This window comes from Heterocephalus glaber, unplaced genomic scaffold, assembly GCF_053883595.1.
Source record: "Heterocephalus glaber isolate CG9 unplaced genomic scaffold, H.glaber_assembly_v1.0 deba00001461, whole genome shotgun sequence".
NCBI lineage: Eukaryota > Metazoa > Chordata > Mammalia > Rodentia > Bathyergidae > Heterocephalus > Heterocephalus glaber.
The window spans coordinates 32770890-32791184 of NW_028258308.1; the positions used below are offsets into that span (position 1 = coordinate 32770890).

The window sequence follows — 20295 nt, forward strand, 5'->3', positions numbered from 1 at the left end:
GTCTTTTTTCTTTACTGATTTTTGATAGTTATATATTCTGGGTATACATTTTTTATTTTATGTATGTTTTGTAAACATTTTATTTTAATTCATGGCTTTCCTTACTCTCTACATAGTTCTTTTGGGGAGCAACAGGCTTTCATTTTGATAAAGTCCAGTTTGTCAATTTGTTCTTTTTATGGATTTTGCTTTGGTGTTTAAGAAATCTTTGCCTAGCCAAAGATCACAAAGATTTCATTTTATATTTTCTCGTAAAAGTTGTGTAGTTTTATATTTTACATTTAGACCTGTGAATCATTTTAAATAAATTTTGTATATCATATGAGGTATTGTTTGTACTTTATTTTTTTTGCATATGGCTATCCAGTTGTTCTGGTTACATTTGTGGAAAAGAGTATCCTTTCTTCACTAGATTGCCCTTTTATGTTTGTAAAAAATTGACTAGCCAGGCATGGTGGTATATGCCTTGTACTCTTAGCAACCTGGGAGGCAAAGGCATGAAGATAAGAGTTTGAGGCCGGTCTGGGCAACTTAATGAGGCCTTATGTCAAAATGGGTCTATTGCTACTCTCCCTAGTCTCTGTTCTGTAGATCTATTTGTCAGTCTTGTTTGTCCTCTTTCCTTACTAGAGCCTTATTAAGCCTTGAAGTCAGGTAGTGCAAGTCCTCCAGGTTTGTTCTTTTCTTTCAAAATTGATTGGGTTTTTCTGGTTTTTTTGTATTTTCATAAGTATTTCAGTATCACCTATTGAACCAAAATTCCTACTGGGATTTTGATTTGGGTTGTGTTGAATCTATGTATCTAAAGAATTAGATGTCTTGATAATTACTATCACTGTCTTACTCTGAAGAAACTAGGGCATGCTAAAGTTAACTAACTTGCCTAAAATCACTTTGCTTGTTAGCATTAGATGTGAGATTCAAACCCGGGTAGTCTAATATTGAAGGTTTTTTATATTGTTTATGTTAATTAGAAAACTTAATTTTATGAAAGTCAAGGGAATATTTGTTTTTTTACTAATAGATTCTTAGGGAAAGTATAATACCTAGCATATAGTAGACACGCAAATACTTGTTGGAATGAATGTATTAACTATTTTAGTCTTTTTGTGTAGAACATTGTTTCATCTCATTGTACTTGATCTGTCTTTTTGGAGAAAGACATTCTATATTTTGCCCAAGACCTAATCTTTATAACAAATATCATCTTTATAGCTATTCTATCTGCCCGGAATAGAATTAACTTAAAGTTATTTAAGCAAATACTGAATTTTATATTAGGGATAAAGGAACATTTCATGGATCCCACTGGAAACAAGTTAGGCAGCCCATAGAAAGAGATTGGAATTGGGTATGGAAAATACAATAGAACTTTCTTTTCATCTATAGTCTCCATGTGTCTGTCTCACTTTTTTCTCTGGGGAGCTAAGCATTCTTGGCTTTTCTAGTCACACAATAGAGGATGGCTACTCTTTTTTTTTCTTTTTCTCTTTATTGAGCTAACTGGTTGTTTCATGATCAGACTTACAGATTGTAGGACAGAGACTAAATTGGCTTGACTTTAACGCACTGTCAATCCCGGGTCCAATGAATTTTAGGCAAGTAAGCAAAATACATAGAATAAACATGGATACTGAAGGCTTAATCTTGGGAGAGCAAGGATTCTGGGTTGTAGTTATCAGAAAAGGAGTGTAGTGTGTGAGTCTTGACAGGCATTGCCACATTTTATTTTGATGTATTATTATTTTTTATTTATATATTAATTGGTACATTTTAGGTATACAATACATTTACATTTATGATTGGGTGTTTGTACCTGAACATGATGTATCTTAGTTCTTATTTTTTTCCCTATTACCTGTGCACCCTTCACCCCCACCACCCTTCCCTATTTACATAGACTTTGTTTCCTTTTTTTTTTCTTTCACATAATTTTTCCTTTCCTTTCTTCCCTTTCCCCTTCCCCTCCTGCCACCCCTCCACCTTTGAATCTTTTCCTATTTCAAATTATCAATTATTCATTTTAATCATTTTCATCCTTATTTACACTTTCAATTTCTCACATTAGAGATACAATTCGGTATTTACACATGTGTGTCCTATTTATTTCACTTAAGAGTATAGCATCAATATACATCCATTTAGCTATAAAAAACTCTAGTTTCTCGTTCTTTATGGCTGAGTAGTACTCCATTTTATAAAAAAAACCCACATCTTCTTTATCCAGTTTCCAGTTGATTGGCACTTGGGCTGTTTCCAGACCTTAGCTATTACAAACTGTGCTGCTATAAACATAGGTGCACATATATCGCTGTGGTATGATTCTTTTAATTCTTTGGGGAAGATACCCAGTAGGGGAATAGCTGGGTCAAATGGGACCTCTAGTCCTAGTTCTTTGAGGTATCTCCATACTGATTTCCACAGTGGTTGCACCAGTCTGCACTCCCACCAACAATGGAGAAGGGTTTCTTTCTCTCTACACCCCTGCCAGCATTTGTTATTGGTTGACCCCTTGATAGTAGCCATTCTTTGTGGGGTGAGGTGGAATCTCAGCGTTGTTTTCATCTGCATCTCTTGAATGACCAGTGGTGTTGAACATTTTTTCATATATTTATTTGCTGTTTTTATTTCTTTGTCTGAGAAATGTCTGTTCATTTCGGATGCCCATTTTTGAATTGGGTCTTTGAATTTGAGGGGTCTGATTTTTTTCAATTCTTTATATATTCTAGATAGTAGACCTTTGTCTGAAGTACAGCTGCTAAAAATTTCTTCCCATATTGTAAGTTGTCTCTTAGCTCTGTTGGTAGTTTCTCTTGCAGTGCAGAAGCTTTTTAATAAGATTAAATCACAGTTGTTGATTCCTTGTGTTAGCTCCCGTGCTACTGAAGTTTTGTTCATAAAGTCTTTTCCTATGCTAATATCCTTGAGAGTTCTACCTAACTTACATTCCAGCAAGTTTAGTGTTTCTGTCTTGATATTTAGCTCTTTAATCCACTTCGATCTTAGTTTAGTGCACGGTGATAGGTATTGGTCTAGTTTTAATCTCTGACAGGTTGAAATCCAGTTTTTCCAACACCATTTATTGAACAGGCTATCTTTTCTCCAATGAGGGCAATTGGCTCCTTTGTCAAAGATGAGGTGGCTGAGAATGTCTGGAGTTGTTTCTTTATCTTCTAATCTATTCCACTGATCTTCGAGTCTGTTTCTTTGCCAGTACCATGTTGTTTTTATCACAGTAGCTTTGTAGTATAGTTTCAAGTTGGGGATTGTGATACCCCCAGCCATGTCTCTGTTGCCCAGAATTGCTTTTGCTATTCTAGGTTTCTTCTGCTTCCAAATGAATTTTTGGATTGTTTTCTCTAGTTCTGTGAAGTATATTGTTGGAATTTCAATCAGAATTACATTAAATTTATATAGTAGTTTTGGAAGTATGGCCATTTTCACTATATTGATTCTTCCTACCCAGGAACAAGGGATATCTTTCCATTTTCTTATATCCTCTTCGATCTCCTTCTTCAGAGTGCTGTAGTTTTCAGAGTAGAGGTCTTTTGCTTCCTTTGTTAGATTGATTCCTAGATATTTCATTTTTTTAGATGCTATTGTAAAAGGAATTATTTCCCGAATTTCTCTCTCAATGGGTCTGCTATTTGTGTATAAGAAGGCTATTGTTTTTTGAGTGTTGACCTTATATCCAGCTATTCTTCTGAATCTATCAATTAGATCCAGAAGGCTTTTGACCGAGTTTTTTGGGTCTTCTCTGTAAAGTATCTATCATCAGCAAATAATGACAGTTTCACTTCTTCCTTTCCTATCTTTATTCCTTTTATTTCTTTCTCTTGTCTAATTGCTATGGCTAATGTTTCCACAACAATATTGAACAGGAGTGGTGATAGTGGGCATCGTTGTCTTGTTCCTGATTTTAGCGTAAAAGTTAGTTTTTGACCATTTAGTATGATGTTGGCTGTTGGTTTTTCATAGATAGCCTTAATCAGGTTGAGATAAAGACCTTCTATTCCAATTTTCTGTAGTGTTTTTATCATGAATGGGTGCTGGATTTTGTCAAATGCCTTTTCTGCATCTATTGAGATGATCATGTGGTTTTTGTCCTTGACTCTGTTAATATAGTGTATTACATTTATTGATTTATGTATGTTGAACCATCCTTGCATCTCTGGGATAAATCCAACTTGGTCAGGGTGTATGATCTTCTTGATGAGCCTCTGTACTCTGTTTGGCAGTATCTTGTTGAGGATTTTTGTGTCTATGTTCATTAGGGAGATTGGCCTGTCATTCTCTTTTTGGGTTGGGTCTTTCCCTGGTTTTGGAATCAAAGTAATGCTTGCTTCCAGGAAAGAATTTGGAAGCCTTCCTTCCCTTTCAATTTCCTTCATGAGTTTAAAGAGTAATGGCGATAGTTCTTTAAACGTCTTGTAGAATTCAGCAGTGAAGCCATCAGGACCTGGGCTTTTCTTTGTTGGTAAATATTTTATTACATTTTCAATTTCACTTATTGTTATTGGGGTGTTTAGAGTTTCTATTTCTTCATTTAACTTTTGGAATTTGTATGCATCTAGGAATCTGTCCATTTCTTCTGTGTTTTCCATTTTATTATCGCACAGGTTCTCAAAGTAGGTATTGGTGATCTTCTGAATTTCTGCTGGATGTGTTGTGGCTTCACCTTTTTCATTCTTAATTGCATAGATTTGATCATTTTCTTTCTTTTTTTCATAAGGTTGGCTAAAGGTTTATCCATTTTATTTATTCTTTCAAAAAACCAGCTCTTCAATTCATTGATTTTTTGTATCATTCTCTTAATCTCCATTGCATTGATTTCTGCTCTGATCTTTATAATTTCCTTTCTTGTGTGAGCTTTGGGTTTGTTATGCTCTTCTTTTTCTAGGAGCTTGAGGTTCTGCATTAGGTTGTTTAAGTGAGTTCTCTCTGTTGTCCTAATATGGGCATTCACTGCTATGAATTTCCCGCTTAGAACTGCTTTCATTGTGTCCCACAGATTCCTGTATGCTGTACTGTCATTATCATTTACTTGTAGAAACTGTCTAATTTCTTCTTTAATTTCCTGTTACCCATTAGTTGTTCAGGAGAATGTTATTCAATTTCCATGTGTTTGTGGGTGTTTTGCGGTTTCTTATGTTATTGATCTCCAATTTTATTGCACTATGGTCTGATAATATACAGGGGATAACTTGAATTCTTTTACATTTACTTAGATTTGCCCTATGAGCTAGCATGTGATCTATTTTGGAGAATGACCCGTGTGCAGCTGAAAAGAATATGTATTCTGATTTTGTGGGGTGGAACACTCTGTAAACATCTATTAAGTCCATTTGTTCAGTAGCTTGGTTCAGTTCTAGAATTTCATTGTTAATTTTTTTCCTAGATGATCTGTCTATTTGTGATAGAGGGTTGTTGAGGTCCCCCACTACAATTGTGTTACTGTTTATTTGGTTTTTCATGTCCATTAATATTTGTTTTGTATAGTTGGGGGCATTCGTATTTGGTGCATAAATATTTAGGATTGTCATCTCTTCCTCTTGAATTGTTCCCTTCACAAGGATGTAGTGACCATCTTTGTCTCTCTTAATTAGTTTTGGTTTGAAATCTACTTGGTCTGCAAATAAGATTACTACCCCTGCTTTTTTCTGGGATCCTGTAGCGTGGAGAACTGTTTTCCATCCTTTTACTTTCAGTCTATGAATTTCCTTTTGAGTTAGGTGTGTTTCTTGTATATAACATATTGCTGGATTTTGCTTCTTAATCCATTCTGTCATTCTGTTTCTTTTGATTGGTGAATTGAGGCCATTAACATTGATAGTTATAATTGAGAGATACTGACTCATTCTTGCCATGATGTTTTATTGTTGTTGGCTCTTTTCTTATTTTTCCCCCTTTCCCTTTATTGCCTTCCCTTGTGTGGCGTCTTCTCTCTGTTGTCCCTCATGGAGTTGTGACCTTCATTGTTTCTTTCTAGGATATTGCATAAAATTGTTTGGAGTGCTGGTTTGGTGTTTATGAAATTTCTCAGGTATTCTTTGTCGTGAAAGTATCTAATTTCCCCATCGATTTTGAAAGATAATTTTGCCAGATACAACAGTGTAGGTTGGAAGTTATTTTCTTTTAGGGCTTGAAATACTTTACTCCAGGCTCTCCTTGATTTGAAGGTTTGTGTTGAGAAATCTGCCATGATTCTGATGGGCTTTCTTTGTAGGTGATTTGTTTCTTTTCTCTAACTGCCTATAGAATTTTGTTCTTCTGTTGGGTTTCTGGGATCTTGACTATTACATGTCTAGGTGTAGATTTTTTTTGATTGTGGTGGGTGGAGTTTTGTTTGCCTCACTTATCTGTGTGTCCAATTCTCCACCTCTGTCTGGGAAGTTTTCTACTATTACTTCTGTGAACAGTTTTTTTATGTGAATTGTACTTTCTCCTGTTTTTTTGTGGACTCCTATCAGTCTTATGTTATTCTTCTTTGCATCATCTATCAGCTGTTGAATTGATTTCTCATGGTTCCTTACTATCTTTAAGAAATCTGTGTTTTCATGGTCCTTAACTGCGATCCTGTCTTCTATATCTGATATTCTGTCTTCCGATTCTCTTAGTCTTCTCTGCATGCTTTCAATGGAGTTTTTAATCTCCTGAATATCTGTTTGAATCTGTTTCATGGATTCCATTTCTTTCTTATGTTGGGCAATCATGGTTTCCATTTCTTTCTTATGCTGGGCATTCATGGCTTCCAGCATGTTTCTGATCTCATCTATTTTCTTGTCTGTTTCTGCTCTAGAGCCTGTAATCATGTCTTTCACTCTACTCACCATTTCTGTATTTATCTGGGAGATTATTTCTGCTTTGAATTTTTCTAGAGCCTCATGTATCTGCTTTGTTAATTCCTGTGCTATCAGTTCAGGGTGTCCAGGTGGTTGATTATCCAACTTTTCCACCTCATTTCCCCCAGAATTTCCTTTTTCTGGCGTGCAAGACTGCATTTTGTGCCTTGCTTAAGTGTCTTCTCATTTTTGTTTTTGGTACTGTCCTTGGTTTAATTCCTGGGTTGATATTTCAAAATTGCTTAATGCAGGTATCTTTATTGCTTGTGTTTAAAACCCTTGTGGAATGATTGCTTTTCAGAGGTGTCTTCCAGATATGGCTTGTGTTTAGGTTTTGAGGCTCTAATGACTCTGAGGCTATTTTATTTTCCTTATACCAGGAAGGAAAACTGATTAGATCAATTACAACATGTTAGGCCAAATGTTACAATCAGCAATACCATATCATCAAGTGCAGCTTAGAAATTGACAATTTGTTTTAGTTATTAATCTATCACATTTAACTATGTGAAGTATGATCCCCTGTGCCTCTGTAGTGTGGGACCAAGTAGCAGAAGAGCTGGAAGGCCCGGGCGGGTCCGGGGGGGCCGGAATAGAATTGGGCCTTGCAGGTGGCTAAGCAGAGCACTGGATGAAGGTGGGGCTCCAAGTCACTCCCGGGACCTCACCGTGAGGTGGGCAGGAACTGGAACACAGCCGAGGAGCCTCAGGCTGCTTGGCCGACCCGTGATGTGGCCAGGAACCGGAACCTATTTTGATGTATTAAAGAGAAATCAGACACCTAATATATGTGAATATATAAACACATATGCAGAATTCAGTTAGGTTTTTTATAAGTGGCATAATGCATCATTTAAAAATTTTTAGGTATTTTGATTTGAAGTTTTAATTCATTGAGATGATTGTTTTCTTTATTACGGCACATTTCTTTTTATTTTGAAAATATATTATGTTTATTTTGTTTGTTTTTCACAGAGGCAAATATCGAATTATTTACATAACTCCAGAATTCTGTTCAGGTAACTTGGACCTACTCCAGCACCTTGAAGCTAATATTGGTAAGTAACAAAATAGTATCTTTATAAATACTTACTGAATTATTACTCTTAAGAGTTAAATCTGTAGACAAATAACAGATTTAACTTTTGTTAGTTTATCTCCAAGAGATCTCACTGACTCTTCAATTTGTTGCTTCTCTTGATTTATCTCATACTATTGTATAATTCTTTTGTGATAGAAATTGGGCTCCTTTGGGCTGAGAATTTAGCTCAGTGGCAGTGTGCCTGCCTCATAAGTGCAAGGTCCTGAGTTCGATCCCCAGTACCCCCCCCCCAAAAAACACATTGGGCTCCTTTGTTCTAATTTCTTGTTTATATATCTGTTTTCTTCAGCTAGACTATATTTTTTGAGGGGAAAATGCAATTCTTAAGTATATTTCCCTAGTACAGTAATTGAAACATAATTAGGTACATAGATATATCATTGAATAAATATTGAATCCTAGATTTTATGAAATTATAATTTACTGCTTTTTCATATTTTGAATGTAAATTGAGTCCATGTAGTGGTTCATTATCTTTGTTGTGCATGAGAATCACCCTTCCACCTTAGAAAACTGGCCTTCAATCTTGAAAATTCTGGTGTAACAGGCCTGGGTAGGCCTGGTATCTGTAATTTTTCACAGGTGATTCTGATGTGTAGCTAGGGTTTCGAACCACAGTTCCTTTGGTACAAATGAATATGACTGATTACAAATACATAAACCCCCATTGTAGTTAATCTAAGTCAGAGTTTATTTTGTAGAAAATGTAAATGTAGAATTAGTTAAAGACTGATGCTGCTCTTTTAGGGGGAATAAGTAAAATTTTTTGTTATTTTCTTCTTAGTGGTTTCCTGAGAGTTGAAATCATGACTTTTATCATACATGCTCATATTTTATACCTTAAATTGAACTAACTAAACTTAGTTTTCCTGGAATGTATGACTTTCTAGAATAATTATGTATTAAATTAATTCCAGATAGCTTAGATTTTCAATATTGTAACATTTTACTCAATAGAGGGAAAATATTTAACCGTTTTTCCAACAGTATAATGAAAACACATGTCCTTTAGTATGTGGTGAAAGGAAAAAATGAATGCGAAATTAACATTTGAGTAAATATATTATTTGAGTACATCTTTCAGTTGTTAAACACCCTTATAGGTATATTTTTGTGTTTAATGGAAAATGAATTTGATATGGTTCCTATTAGTTAGCATGAAGTTTCTTTTAAATACTTCACTTTAGATTAAGCCTAACTACCCTAGATATAAATTTCCTGATTTGATTGCAAAAGCTAGGATCTGTGGCCATAGTGGTCTAGGTATGTTTTGTTGCATGTTAGTGTTTGTTTTGTTTTTGTGATGATATCAAATAAATAATTAGTTTAAATATTTAAGCAGATATCTAACATGTTTGATAAGCAGTATCTTAATTACTTTTCTTATTGCTGAGATACAATATCTGACACCCACAAGTTAAAGGAGGAAAGGTTTATTTCAGCTCACAGTTTGTAGAGGTTTCAGTCTATAGTTGACTGGTTCCAAGGCAAGGCCACATGGCAGAGGGCAATGGCAGAGGAGAAACACTCCATGGCAGGGTAGACAGGAAGGAGCAAAGCAGCAAGCCTCCCTTTCCCTTTTATTTCATCTAGGCTAGAAGCCTTTTGGGTGGTGCTACCCACACCTGGGGTGAGCTTGTTATCCACATCTAGAATAATGCTAAGCCAATCAGTGGACTAATTTGGTTGTAACACTCTTAATCCACATACACACACCCTTAATCCACATTACATACCCTTGATCCAGCCACCTTTAAAAAGCCCCACCTATGACTGCATGAAGCTTTGTGGGAACATGCAAGTCATAACAAGCACTTATACCTTTATATATATATTTTGGTAAAGGGGATCGAACTTGGGACCTTGCGCTTGTGAGGCAGGCGGCAGAAACACTGAGCTAAACCTCAGGCCCACCTCTTTATATTTTTAAATAATGGATTGATTATGAGCACTGCAATCATTAGAGCACAATTTATGATGGATGAAAAAAATATGGAGGGTAGCTGGCTGTGGTGGCACATGCCTGTAATCCTAACACTTGGGAGGCTGAGGCAGGAGGATTGCTGCGAGCTCAAGGCCAGCCTGGGCTACATAGTGAGCTCAGGGCCAGCCTGAACTACAAAGTGAGACCCTGTCTTGAAAAACAAAACAAAACAAAACAAAATTGGGGGGTGGTGGTGACTTTTAATGTTGGATAAGAAGGGATAAATGGAAATTACTTTTGAAATATTTTCCATTGGCTTTTGTTTGCAAAAAATTGCAAAACACTTGCAAAAATGAATGCACTTAGGATATTATTTGTACAGTAGAATGATCCTTGACTAATTAGACTTATAATTTTTAGGTAAATTTTAAATTATTTAAGTACTCTGGATTTATAACAGAAATAGCAAACATACTTTTATTTAGACACTCCTTACTGCCATACTTGTAGTTGTTTTTTCACTTTGAAAATTAGACTTGAATGATGAGTGTGCCAAAATGAAATACATACAGGTCTTGCAAAAACACCTGAACTTCTACCTTTATAGTGAACATTGTTGACGAAAGCTTGCCTAAACTGATTGTGATAGATAAAATTAAGCTCTTTTGAAAGCTACTCAGTCCAACCTGCAACTAAGACTTTTAAAATAAAAGAGGATCTCATCTTTTTTTTTTAGCATTTAATTTAAAATCTAGGTGATTTAGTTTCTAAAAAAAAATAACTGTGGTGGTAACGGTGATGTTTTTCCAGCCACTCAACAGTGACTAGAGAATTTTGTTGCTAGTCAATGTTCTTTGCTTATGTTTAGTAAATTTATTTGCTTTCTTCCTCCTCCATGCTGTCTTAGAACTGTATTTTATGTAGTTTATAGTCTCAATGAATTGCCATTGTTGATTGGCATGTCTATCTCCTCTTATGTAATTGTGAATTCCTCAAGGTCAGGATTCTATTTTATTAATCTTCTCATTCCTAGAAAAGGGTTTAGGTCATACTGGCCATTTAATAACTGTCATAATAGTAGTATAATATTTTAAAAATTTAGCTCTTTTTTTGGTGTCTGTGCCAGGTCATATCTAAGCATTTTATTTGAATGATTGAATTTAATCTTTAGAGTAATAAGAATTGTTATGTACTTTTGTTATTTTATTTGTGTAGAAACTGAGATTTTGAAAACTTAGGTAACTTGTTTTAGACGCAGTAAGTGGTAGAGGCAAGATTTGCACCTAGGCAGTCTGACTCCAGAGCACATGATTTTAGTTACCCCTCTAGTGGCAGAACAATATTAATACTCAGATAAAGGAAAAAATTATTTTGTTTTAATTTGGTAATTGAGGACAGAAGCATACTAGACATAAGTTTGAAATATCTGAAGACATTTTAATGGATAATTGAACAATAGAACACTATTAAAATGCATTTCTTGAAAACACACTCTTGATTCTGTTTCAGCATATGTGTATGGTGTGAGGCAGAGTGGAAAGGTTGCTGGGGAACAAATAATCTTCCTCTTACCTACTTTGTACCTTGTGAGATTTAGTTTTTCTCATTCTACTTTACATTAGATATTGTAGATATCATCCTGTCTTCTAATACTGGCATTTCTGAGAGGCACTTTCTTTAATATAATATGTGATCAGTCATGGATAGTGATGCACTTAATCTCTGTAGAAATGTCCTGTCCCTTTCCTGTTTTGATCGCTAATCTGTGAGTTAAGATTGAAGGCATTATTGAAGAGAAATAGAACTGTTCTTTTTAAAAAAGACATTGTTGCAGGTGGTTCATAAGAGTAGTTTTGAGGCAAAAGTGCTAGCAAGCAGTTCATTTCTCCGAGGAATAATGATGAACTCTGAAATTTAATAAATGTATTATTTGAATTAATATATAAATGTTTTCTTTTTAGCCTAATGCCTTTTATTCATTTATCTTCGCTTCCTCTATTCCCAGTAATGATTTTTGATGTTATCTGGTGTTACATACTTATGTTTACATTTTAGTGTGAATCAAATACTTTGACATAGGTTATTTATTTTTTGCAAGCTTTATATATTCTAAATGAAGAAAACAGTATTGATTTAGGTAAGTTCCCCCCCCATTTGAGCTTTTTCCATTTATTTGTTTTTTAATAGGTATCACACTGATTGCTGTGGATGAGGCTCACTGTATTTCTGAATGGGGGCATGATTTTAGAAGTTCATTCAGGACACTGGGCTCCCTGAAGACAGCACTCCCACTGGTAAGCTATGCCAAACCTAATGCCTTGAGACAACATTTTTACTAAGCAGAGCATCTGGGAATGAGGAATACACAAACAAACTGAAGACTTCTCTGTCAGAGGGCAAATGGATGATGTAAGGAAGGGAAGGATTTTTCAAAATTCTGTTTTTGATTTCTAAGGTTGTCATGTAATTTATTGAGAAATACTATAAAACAAGGCTTGGTAAACCTTTTCTAAAAGGACCAAATAATAGCAGTAATAGTCCTCCCTTATTGACAGGTGTTACTTTTTTTTTTTTTTTTTTTTCTGCCAGGGATTGAACTCAGGTCCTTGTGCTTGTGAGGCAGGCAGTGGAACCACTGAGCTAAATCCCTGGCTATAGGTGTTACATTTTAAAACCTCTGGTATATGTTGAAAACTGCATACAATACCAAACTCTGTATATGCTTTGTTTTTTCCTATACATAAGTATCTATGATAAAGTTTTACTTATAAATTTAGGTATAGTGGGAGGTTAATAAGATGCCTAATTATGAAATAGAAAATTATAACAGTATGCTGTAATAAAATTGCCACATCACTATGCTTGCTCTTTGGGGTCATTATTAAGTAAAAGAAGGGATATCCGAACACAAACATTGCTGTACCTTGAGTGTTGATCTGAAAATTGGGATCAGGTACTAATTGGCTAACTGGTGGGTAGCATATACAATGGTGGGTAGAACGTGCAACAAGGTTGTACTGGCCAAAGACAATTCAAAAGGATCCTTCATTTTTGGAAGGATAGAGCAGGTCAAAGCAAGACACTATAAAACTTCATCACATTGCTTAGAATGGTGTATAATTTAAAACATATTTACTTCTGGAATTTTCTATTTAATATTTTTGGACTGTGGTTAACCACAAGTAACTGAAATCTTAGAAAAGGTAAACTGCAGATAAAGTGGGACTATTGCATTATGTCTTTGTCATACATTTCTATTTTTAAAAAACACTGCTTTAAAGAGTAGGCATGCTGGGTGTGGTACAGCATGCCTGTAATCCTAGCAACTCAGGAAGCTGAGACAAAAGGATCACAAATTCAAGGCCAGTCTAAGGCAATTTAGTAAGATACTATCTCAAAATTTAAAAAAAAAGGGTTGGGTGTGGGGATGTGGTTCAGTGGGAGACTGCTTGCCTGGCGTGCATGATGCCTGGAGTTCAATACCTAGTACCATAAAACAAAGCAAAATAAAAGAGTTACTGTACACTTCTCATTTGTGGGCCACAACAAAACAGGCTGTGGTCCATATTGTCCATGGGCCCTAGTTTATAGGTTTTTGTTACTGTAGCATGGTTCGTTAGGCTCTCATATCTTCTCAGCGATGTTTCATCCATGTATCGTTTACTTTAGGAGATGGTAAAGCATGGTTACCCCTTCTTGCGTCATATTGAGTACCTAGAAATGGAGGTATTCTAATGGAATTTTTAAAAAAGCTTTTAGTGTTAGAACACCACTTTCTTCCCTGATTATACAAGTGCTCTATACAAATGACATTTTATGAAAATGGCTTGAAAAGTCACAATATTGGTAATATTTTATTTTTTATTCTTAAAACTTATAAATTCACAGCAAATTATAAACAAAACAAGAAACATGTAGAGTTTTCCTAGGTACCTTTTGTGTATTTTCCAAAAAAATAATTACTTGTGTGACTGTAGTACAATACCAAAACTAGGAATATGACATTTGTACATTGTGTAAAGTTTATTCATATTTCACCATTGTATCAATACCGTACCTGTGTGTGTATTTCTCTAAAAGTTTTCTTCTTGTAGATTTGTGTAGGTAGCTTTGCAGACTGCATACAGAACTGTTCTATTACCACAGACTGGAGCTATCCTTCTGTAGCCACACCCACAGTCCTCCCCACCCACAACCCCAGTCTCCTCTAACCAGTCAACTAATTTGGTTTCTATCTCTGTAATTCTTTTATTTAAAAATGTTATATAAATGGAATCATATAATTTGCTACCTTTTGGAATTTTTTTTCCTCTTAGCCTAATTCCCTTGAGATCTGTCCAAGTTGTTGTGTATTTTAAAAGTTGTTCTTTTTATTGCTGTATAGTATTCCATGATATGAATGTACCAATATTTAACCATTCAGTTGTTGAATAACTTCGGGTTGTTTTCTAGTTTCTGACTGTTATGAATAAAGATACAATGAATATTTGCATATACTCCAAAGTCAATGGTTAAACAACCTGTGAATTTTTTTTATTAGCACATGTTATCAGTACATGCAGTTTACAATCATGTTGGGGAGTGGGTACATGTACATAATACAGCTTGATTCTTTTTTAATCCCTTTCCCCTTCTTTCTTGCCTTACTCCCTCCTCCTCCAAATCCCCTTTCCCCATTTTTGTTCCTGTTGATATTATTAATCGTATCTCATATTTATGACATAAAATGTTTACATTCATTGAAGTTGTTAAGTTCCTGTACATGGCATATCTTTTGTTCTGCTTATTTCCCCACTCCCTTCTCCCTCTCCTCTCACCCTTGGTCTCCAGGACCCTTCCCATTTGCCAGAGATCTATGTCCTTGTCTCCTCCTATCTATCCTTTATTTTGTGCTCTTTGTACCCTGTGAACTTTTTTATTTCTCTAGAATAAATGCCCACAAGTACAGTTTCTGGGTCTTATGGTAAGTCAGTTCATTCATTCATTCATCTGTCCTCCATCTATCTGTCTGTCTCTCCCTCTTTCCCTTCCTTCTTTCCTTCCATCCTTCCTCTGCTTACCTTCCAACCTCTTTTCCTTTCTGTCTTTTGCAGTTCTGTGTATTGAATCTAGGGCCTTAGACATGGCAAGTTTTGTTTTTTAAGGAACTGCCATACTGTTTTCCAGAGTAGCTGTAGCATTTCACATTCTCATTTAGTAGTGTACGAGCAATATAGTTTCTTGTCATCCTTACCATGGTTTAATGCTACTATTATTTTTAATTTTAGCCATTTTGGTTTTTTTCAAGGAAAAAAATATTATTGGTACATTTTAGGTTTACATAATGATACAACATTCATTATAGGGAATTTGTACCTGTGTATGATATATCTTGCTTCTTATTTTTCCCATTCCCACCCCCCTTTCTACCCCTCCTTCTTTCCTTATTTACAAAAGGCTGTTTCCATTTTTCCTTCTATTCTCTTTTTTTCTTGTCCCTTTTTCCTTCCCCCCCTCCCTTGTTCCCTTTCTCATTTGAGCCATTTTGATAAGTATGTTTTGATTTACATTTCTCTAATGACTAATGAAATTGAACATATTTTCTTGTACTAATTTGCCTTTTGGTAAATTGCCTGATTGAATTGGATTGATTGTGTTTAAATATTTTTTCTGTCAAATATTAAAAACTATTTTGTAGATATGAGTCTTTGGTTAGATATGTGGTTTCCAAATATTTTCTCCTAGTTTTTACTTGTCATTTCAGTATTTTCCCAGAGCTTTTCTCATATAGCAAACATCTTAAATTTTGATAAAATGCAATTTATCAATTTTTTTCTTTATGAATTGTGCACCCATAATCCAGTGGTGGCGAACCTATAGCAAGCATGTCACAGTGGGCTGTTTGTATCACTGAAAGCTCTAAAAGCTTTCTCAGCCTTAGTCCTAGATCTTAAAGACTTTCTTTTATTTTTTCCTAAAATTTTTATTTTACATTTAGGTCTGTGATCCATTTTGAGTTCAGTTTTTTATAAGGCTTAGGTCAGAGTTAATTGTTTTCCCCATAGATGTCCAGTTGCTCTGGACCATTTGTTGAAAAGGCCATCCATCCTTGAATTGCTTTTGCCTTTTTGTTGATAATTAGTCACTCAGACATATTAATATGGGTCTAGTTCTGGGTTCTGTAATCTACTGTATTAATTTTGAGTGAATAAACAGAGTTGGGTTATATTTAGATATTCCTGGAGCCCAAGATTTCACAGTTGAATAAGTAAACTAATAAAACAATAGAAGTTGTTACTATACTAGAACTAAATTGTCTAGTTCAGTTTCATTGCTTGCTAAACTTGCTTTTTTTTTTTTGGTACCGGGGATCTAATTCGGGACTTGCAAGGCAGGCGGCAGAACCACTGAGCTAAATCCCCGGCTAAACTTGCTTACTGATAGCAAATTGAGAGCCATCTTAAATATACTGTCTTTTTGGTAGTTTTTCTCATAAATGACTTTGTTAGAACAGATACTAGACAAGCAGAAAAAAATCAGCAAAAACGTAAATAGTATAAATTGAGGGAGACTCAAATTAACGTGGATTGAGGTCCAGCTATGTTATTGGCACTGGGTTAAGTGCCTCCTAACAATTCAGCAAGGTGGTTATTAATGTTTTCTTAACTTTTCCCTATAAAGTTCTTCTCTTGTCAAAGGACAGTATACTCTTCTGGCTTTCTCACTACGTTCGTATTCTTAGTCTCCTCTGTTTCATCTCATATCCCGGCCTTTTATTGTTGGCATGTCTAAAACCTTAGTACTTGGGCTTATTCTCTTTCCTATGCTTTTACTCCCTTGGTCATCTCATCTGACAGACACTTGTAAATATCAACTATGTACTGAGAACTTAAATTTATGTCTTCATCTTGGGGCTAATAGCAGCAGTGTGTAAGTGATTCCATTCTCTGCCTGGTTGCCAGCATTTGGTATTATCATTATTTTTTGTTTTAGCTATTCTATAGACTATAAATAGAATATCTTATAAAGTATTTATAGATTATGTATGCACATATATACTTACATAAACATGTATTTAAACATATAAACACATATATGCATACATATATAATACATATACACATATACATATATATAATTGATTACTCTAGATTTTTCTACTTAGATGCTTAGTAGGCATCTCAAACTTAACCTGTCCCAAACTGTCTTCCTGAGAATCTCCCTATTCAGGACCTGTGCTTTCCTAAAATCTCTCCTATCTTGTTTAATAGCTCCATCCTTTTGGTGCTTATGTCCAAACTTTTGGAATTTTATTCAAATCATCTCTTTTTTCTAACTTTTCACCATACATTTAAGCAATAAGGCAATCAGACATGTTGGTACACTCCTGTAATCCCAGCACTTTGGAGGCAGAGGCAGGAGGATCTGAAGTGTAAGACCAGTCCGGGCTCCTTAGTGAGTTTATGGCCAATGTGTACTATGTGCATACAGCAAGCCCCTGTCTCAAAAAAACCAACAACAAAAGAAACAAAAATATTTAGGAAGGAAATCTTATGAGATCTTCAAACTATATACAGGATCTAATCTCTTCTCTCTTAATCCTGCCTCTATCTTTTACCTGTGTTACTACGATAACCACCTGCTTTCACTCTTTTCTCTAGTCTGTTTAAATATAGCGTTCAGAATGATATATCAGATTATGTCTTTTGCACAAGATGCTGTAGTAAAGTAGGGTGCCATTTCACTCTGGATGAAGGCAAATATCGACATCATGTTTTACTGAGTCTTACACAGTCTACTCTTCCATTTTCTCTTTCACCTCATCCTCTCCTACTTGTCTTGACATTCTCTATGTTCCATCCTCACTGCTATCCCTGGGCTTTAGGCTTGCAGTCATGCTCTGCTGTTCTTTCTCCCTGAATACTTTTCACTAGGGTGATTTGGGTAGAGTGCCCCTACTTCTGTTAGATCTTTGCAGATACACATTACTGCCTTCTCATTTAGGCTTCGTGGACTACCATATTTAAAATATCAAATTAATCTTCTCAATGTTAAGCTTTCTTCATATGCTTTTGTTATTTTAAAAAATAGCACATATGTCTAACTGTATTGTATATTTTCTGATGCCTGTGAATCCCGACTAGCGTGTTGTTTGTAGGGAAGAATTTTTGATTGGTTGATTTATAAAATCTACAACAGTACCTGGCTCAGAGTTAGGTGCTCCATAAATAATTAGGTAAATGAGTGAATGAATTCTGGTGAGAAAGCCTAGAATCAGAGAAGGAACTTTCCCATACAGATAGTTGTGGAAGAGTTGGGGAATAAATGACTACACCATAGGATACTGTGCTGATTTCTAAAGCAAATCATTTGAAAAAGGTATAAAACACAGTTTCTGCTATCTCCTAGCTCATAAACCAGTGTAGGAGTTTAGATTCATATCTATAAAAATAAAAGCAAAATATAAACAATATATGGTGTATAGAATGGTACAAATAATAAAAATTACTGGTGTTAATAGTACTGTAATAGAGAGGGAAGGGATTTTCATAGTGAAAATCCAGATACAGTGCCCTGGAGGACTGCTTTCCATTCATTTAGAATAGTTTAAGCATTTGGAAACTAAAAAGATAGCTTTCTGTAATCCCTTCTTTGGCCTTTGATTCTAGAAGGATTGTATTAAAGGAATTTTAAATATTTTATGCAATTCTTAAATACTTTTCAGGTGGAATTAAATCTTTTATGTCTGGCTATAGACATCATTGGATTGTTTCCATATCTTAGTATAATTAAATATAGCATGTTCCTTCTATTGAGCCTTGGGGGCCGGGTGTTTGGGCTGAGAAAACCTTTTTTGGCTGATGTTTTCCAGAATCTGATTTTTAGCTAAATGGTGAAAGATGCCACCTGGTGGTTGTAGGATTATCGTTTTTCTTATTATTCTTGTTTCTATCTTTCTAATTCTAGTTACACTAGGACAGTTGGTTTAAACCTCCAATGCTTTACAACATACTATTTAAGTAGGTCTAAAAGTAGCAATCATTAAACTTTTTGACATAAAGATTCCCACTTGGAATCACCAATGTGAACTTTGAAAAAGAGCAGCCAGAAAGAAAGCTCCACATCAGTCTTAAAATTTCTTAATATTAAAGTAGAAGGAACTGTGAGATCTTTAAGACATATTGGTTCTTTCCATTACATTCTCCTAGCACTTAGCAAAAAGGTCTCCTGATAGAAGGCATTCAATAACTGGAATGAGAGAATGGATGAATAAATTCTGTATGTATTAGAGTACAGAATTAAAGTTAGCAACATGACCAAATCTAGGAGAAGGAATAGGAGATGGAATAATTCTCTCAGTGTTTGAGTGCCACACTACTAAAGTATATGATCGAAATCTTCCTTACTTTATAATATCACAAGACTAATTTATATATATATTTTTGACAAAACTTAATGCCTCTTATCAAAGAAATAAAGACCTGTCAAATTGAAGGATAAATTTTGTGAATTAAGAACTTGTTATATAACCAGGCAGTATAATTTAGCATCCAACCAGTTTGGTTCTGAAAATTAAAGGGTTAAAACTATTAATACAACTATGTTGTACTAGAAATACAAACAGAGAGTTTCCTATCAAATGGAAGTATGGCTACCCTTCCTTAGCCACATCAGTAGCTAGGATTATAGGTGTGTGCCACCACACCTGGCCCTTGTTAATACGTTTTTAACATCATAAAGTACCACAAACTTCTAAGAGATGGGTTCTATAAACATTTTTTTCATTTCTTTTTATTAGTACAAGTTTATTGTTCATAGTGATCACACTTATCATGGGGAGGTAGTATATGTCCATAACACATTGTAATTCTTTTTAATTTCCCTCTCCCTCCCCTTTCTCTTCCCCTTTTCCATCTGTAGATGCTGTTCTTATTTGTAAAAGATTTATCTCCCTATTTCCTATTTTATTTTGCTCTTTAAGTTGTTTATACTTTGTGTTTCTCATGATAAAAACCATGTGATATTTAAGCTTGTGTGTCTGATTTATTTTACAACATTACGGTCTCAAGGTCCCTCAGTTTTCCTACAAATAATTCAAGTTTATTTTTTCTTGTGGTTGAATAGTATTTCATTGGGTATAAATACATTTTCTTTATCCATCTGTTGATGCACATACAGGCCACTTTCAAGATTTAGCTATTATGAGTTGTACTACAATAAATAAGAATATGAATGTACCACTGTAATATGATGTCTTTAACTCTTTCAGGAAGATAGCTAGAAGGAGAATAGCTAGGTCAAATGGAATTTCTATTTTTGGTTTTTTTTGAGACATCTCCATGCTGACTTATGTAATGGTTGTTCTGGTTTATATTCCAACCAACATGGTAAAAGGGTTCCTTTTTTCCTTACAGCCTCAACAGCATTTATTATTTGATTTCTTGATG

At 34.9% G+C, this 20295-nt stretch overlaps 1 protein-coding gene across 10 annotated transcripts in view; it reads left to right on the forward strand.

Annotated features, from left to right (window-relative positions):
* Wrn (WRN RecQ like helicase) overlaps positions 1-20295 on the forward strand; it is a 169281-nt gene that overhangs the window by 70211 nt on the left and 78775 nt on the right. For all 10 annotated transcript variants that reach the window (XM_021236843.2, XM_013076106.3, XM_021236847.2 and 7 more), the window contains 2 exons: positions 7818-7900; positions 12056-12162. In XM_021236843.2, coding sequence (XP_021092502.1) covers positions 7818-7900; positions 12056-12162 — 190 coding nt within the window. The remainder of the gene's footprint in view (positions 1-7817; positions 7901-12055; positions 12163-20295) is intronic.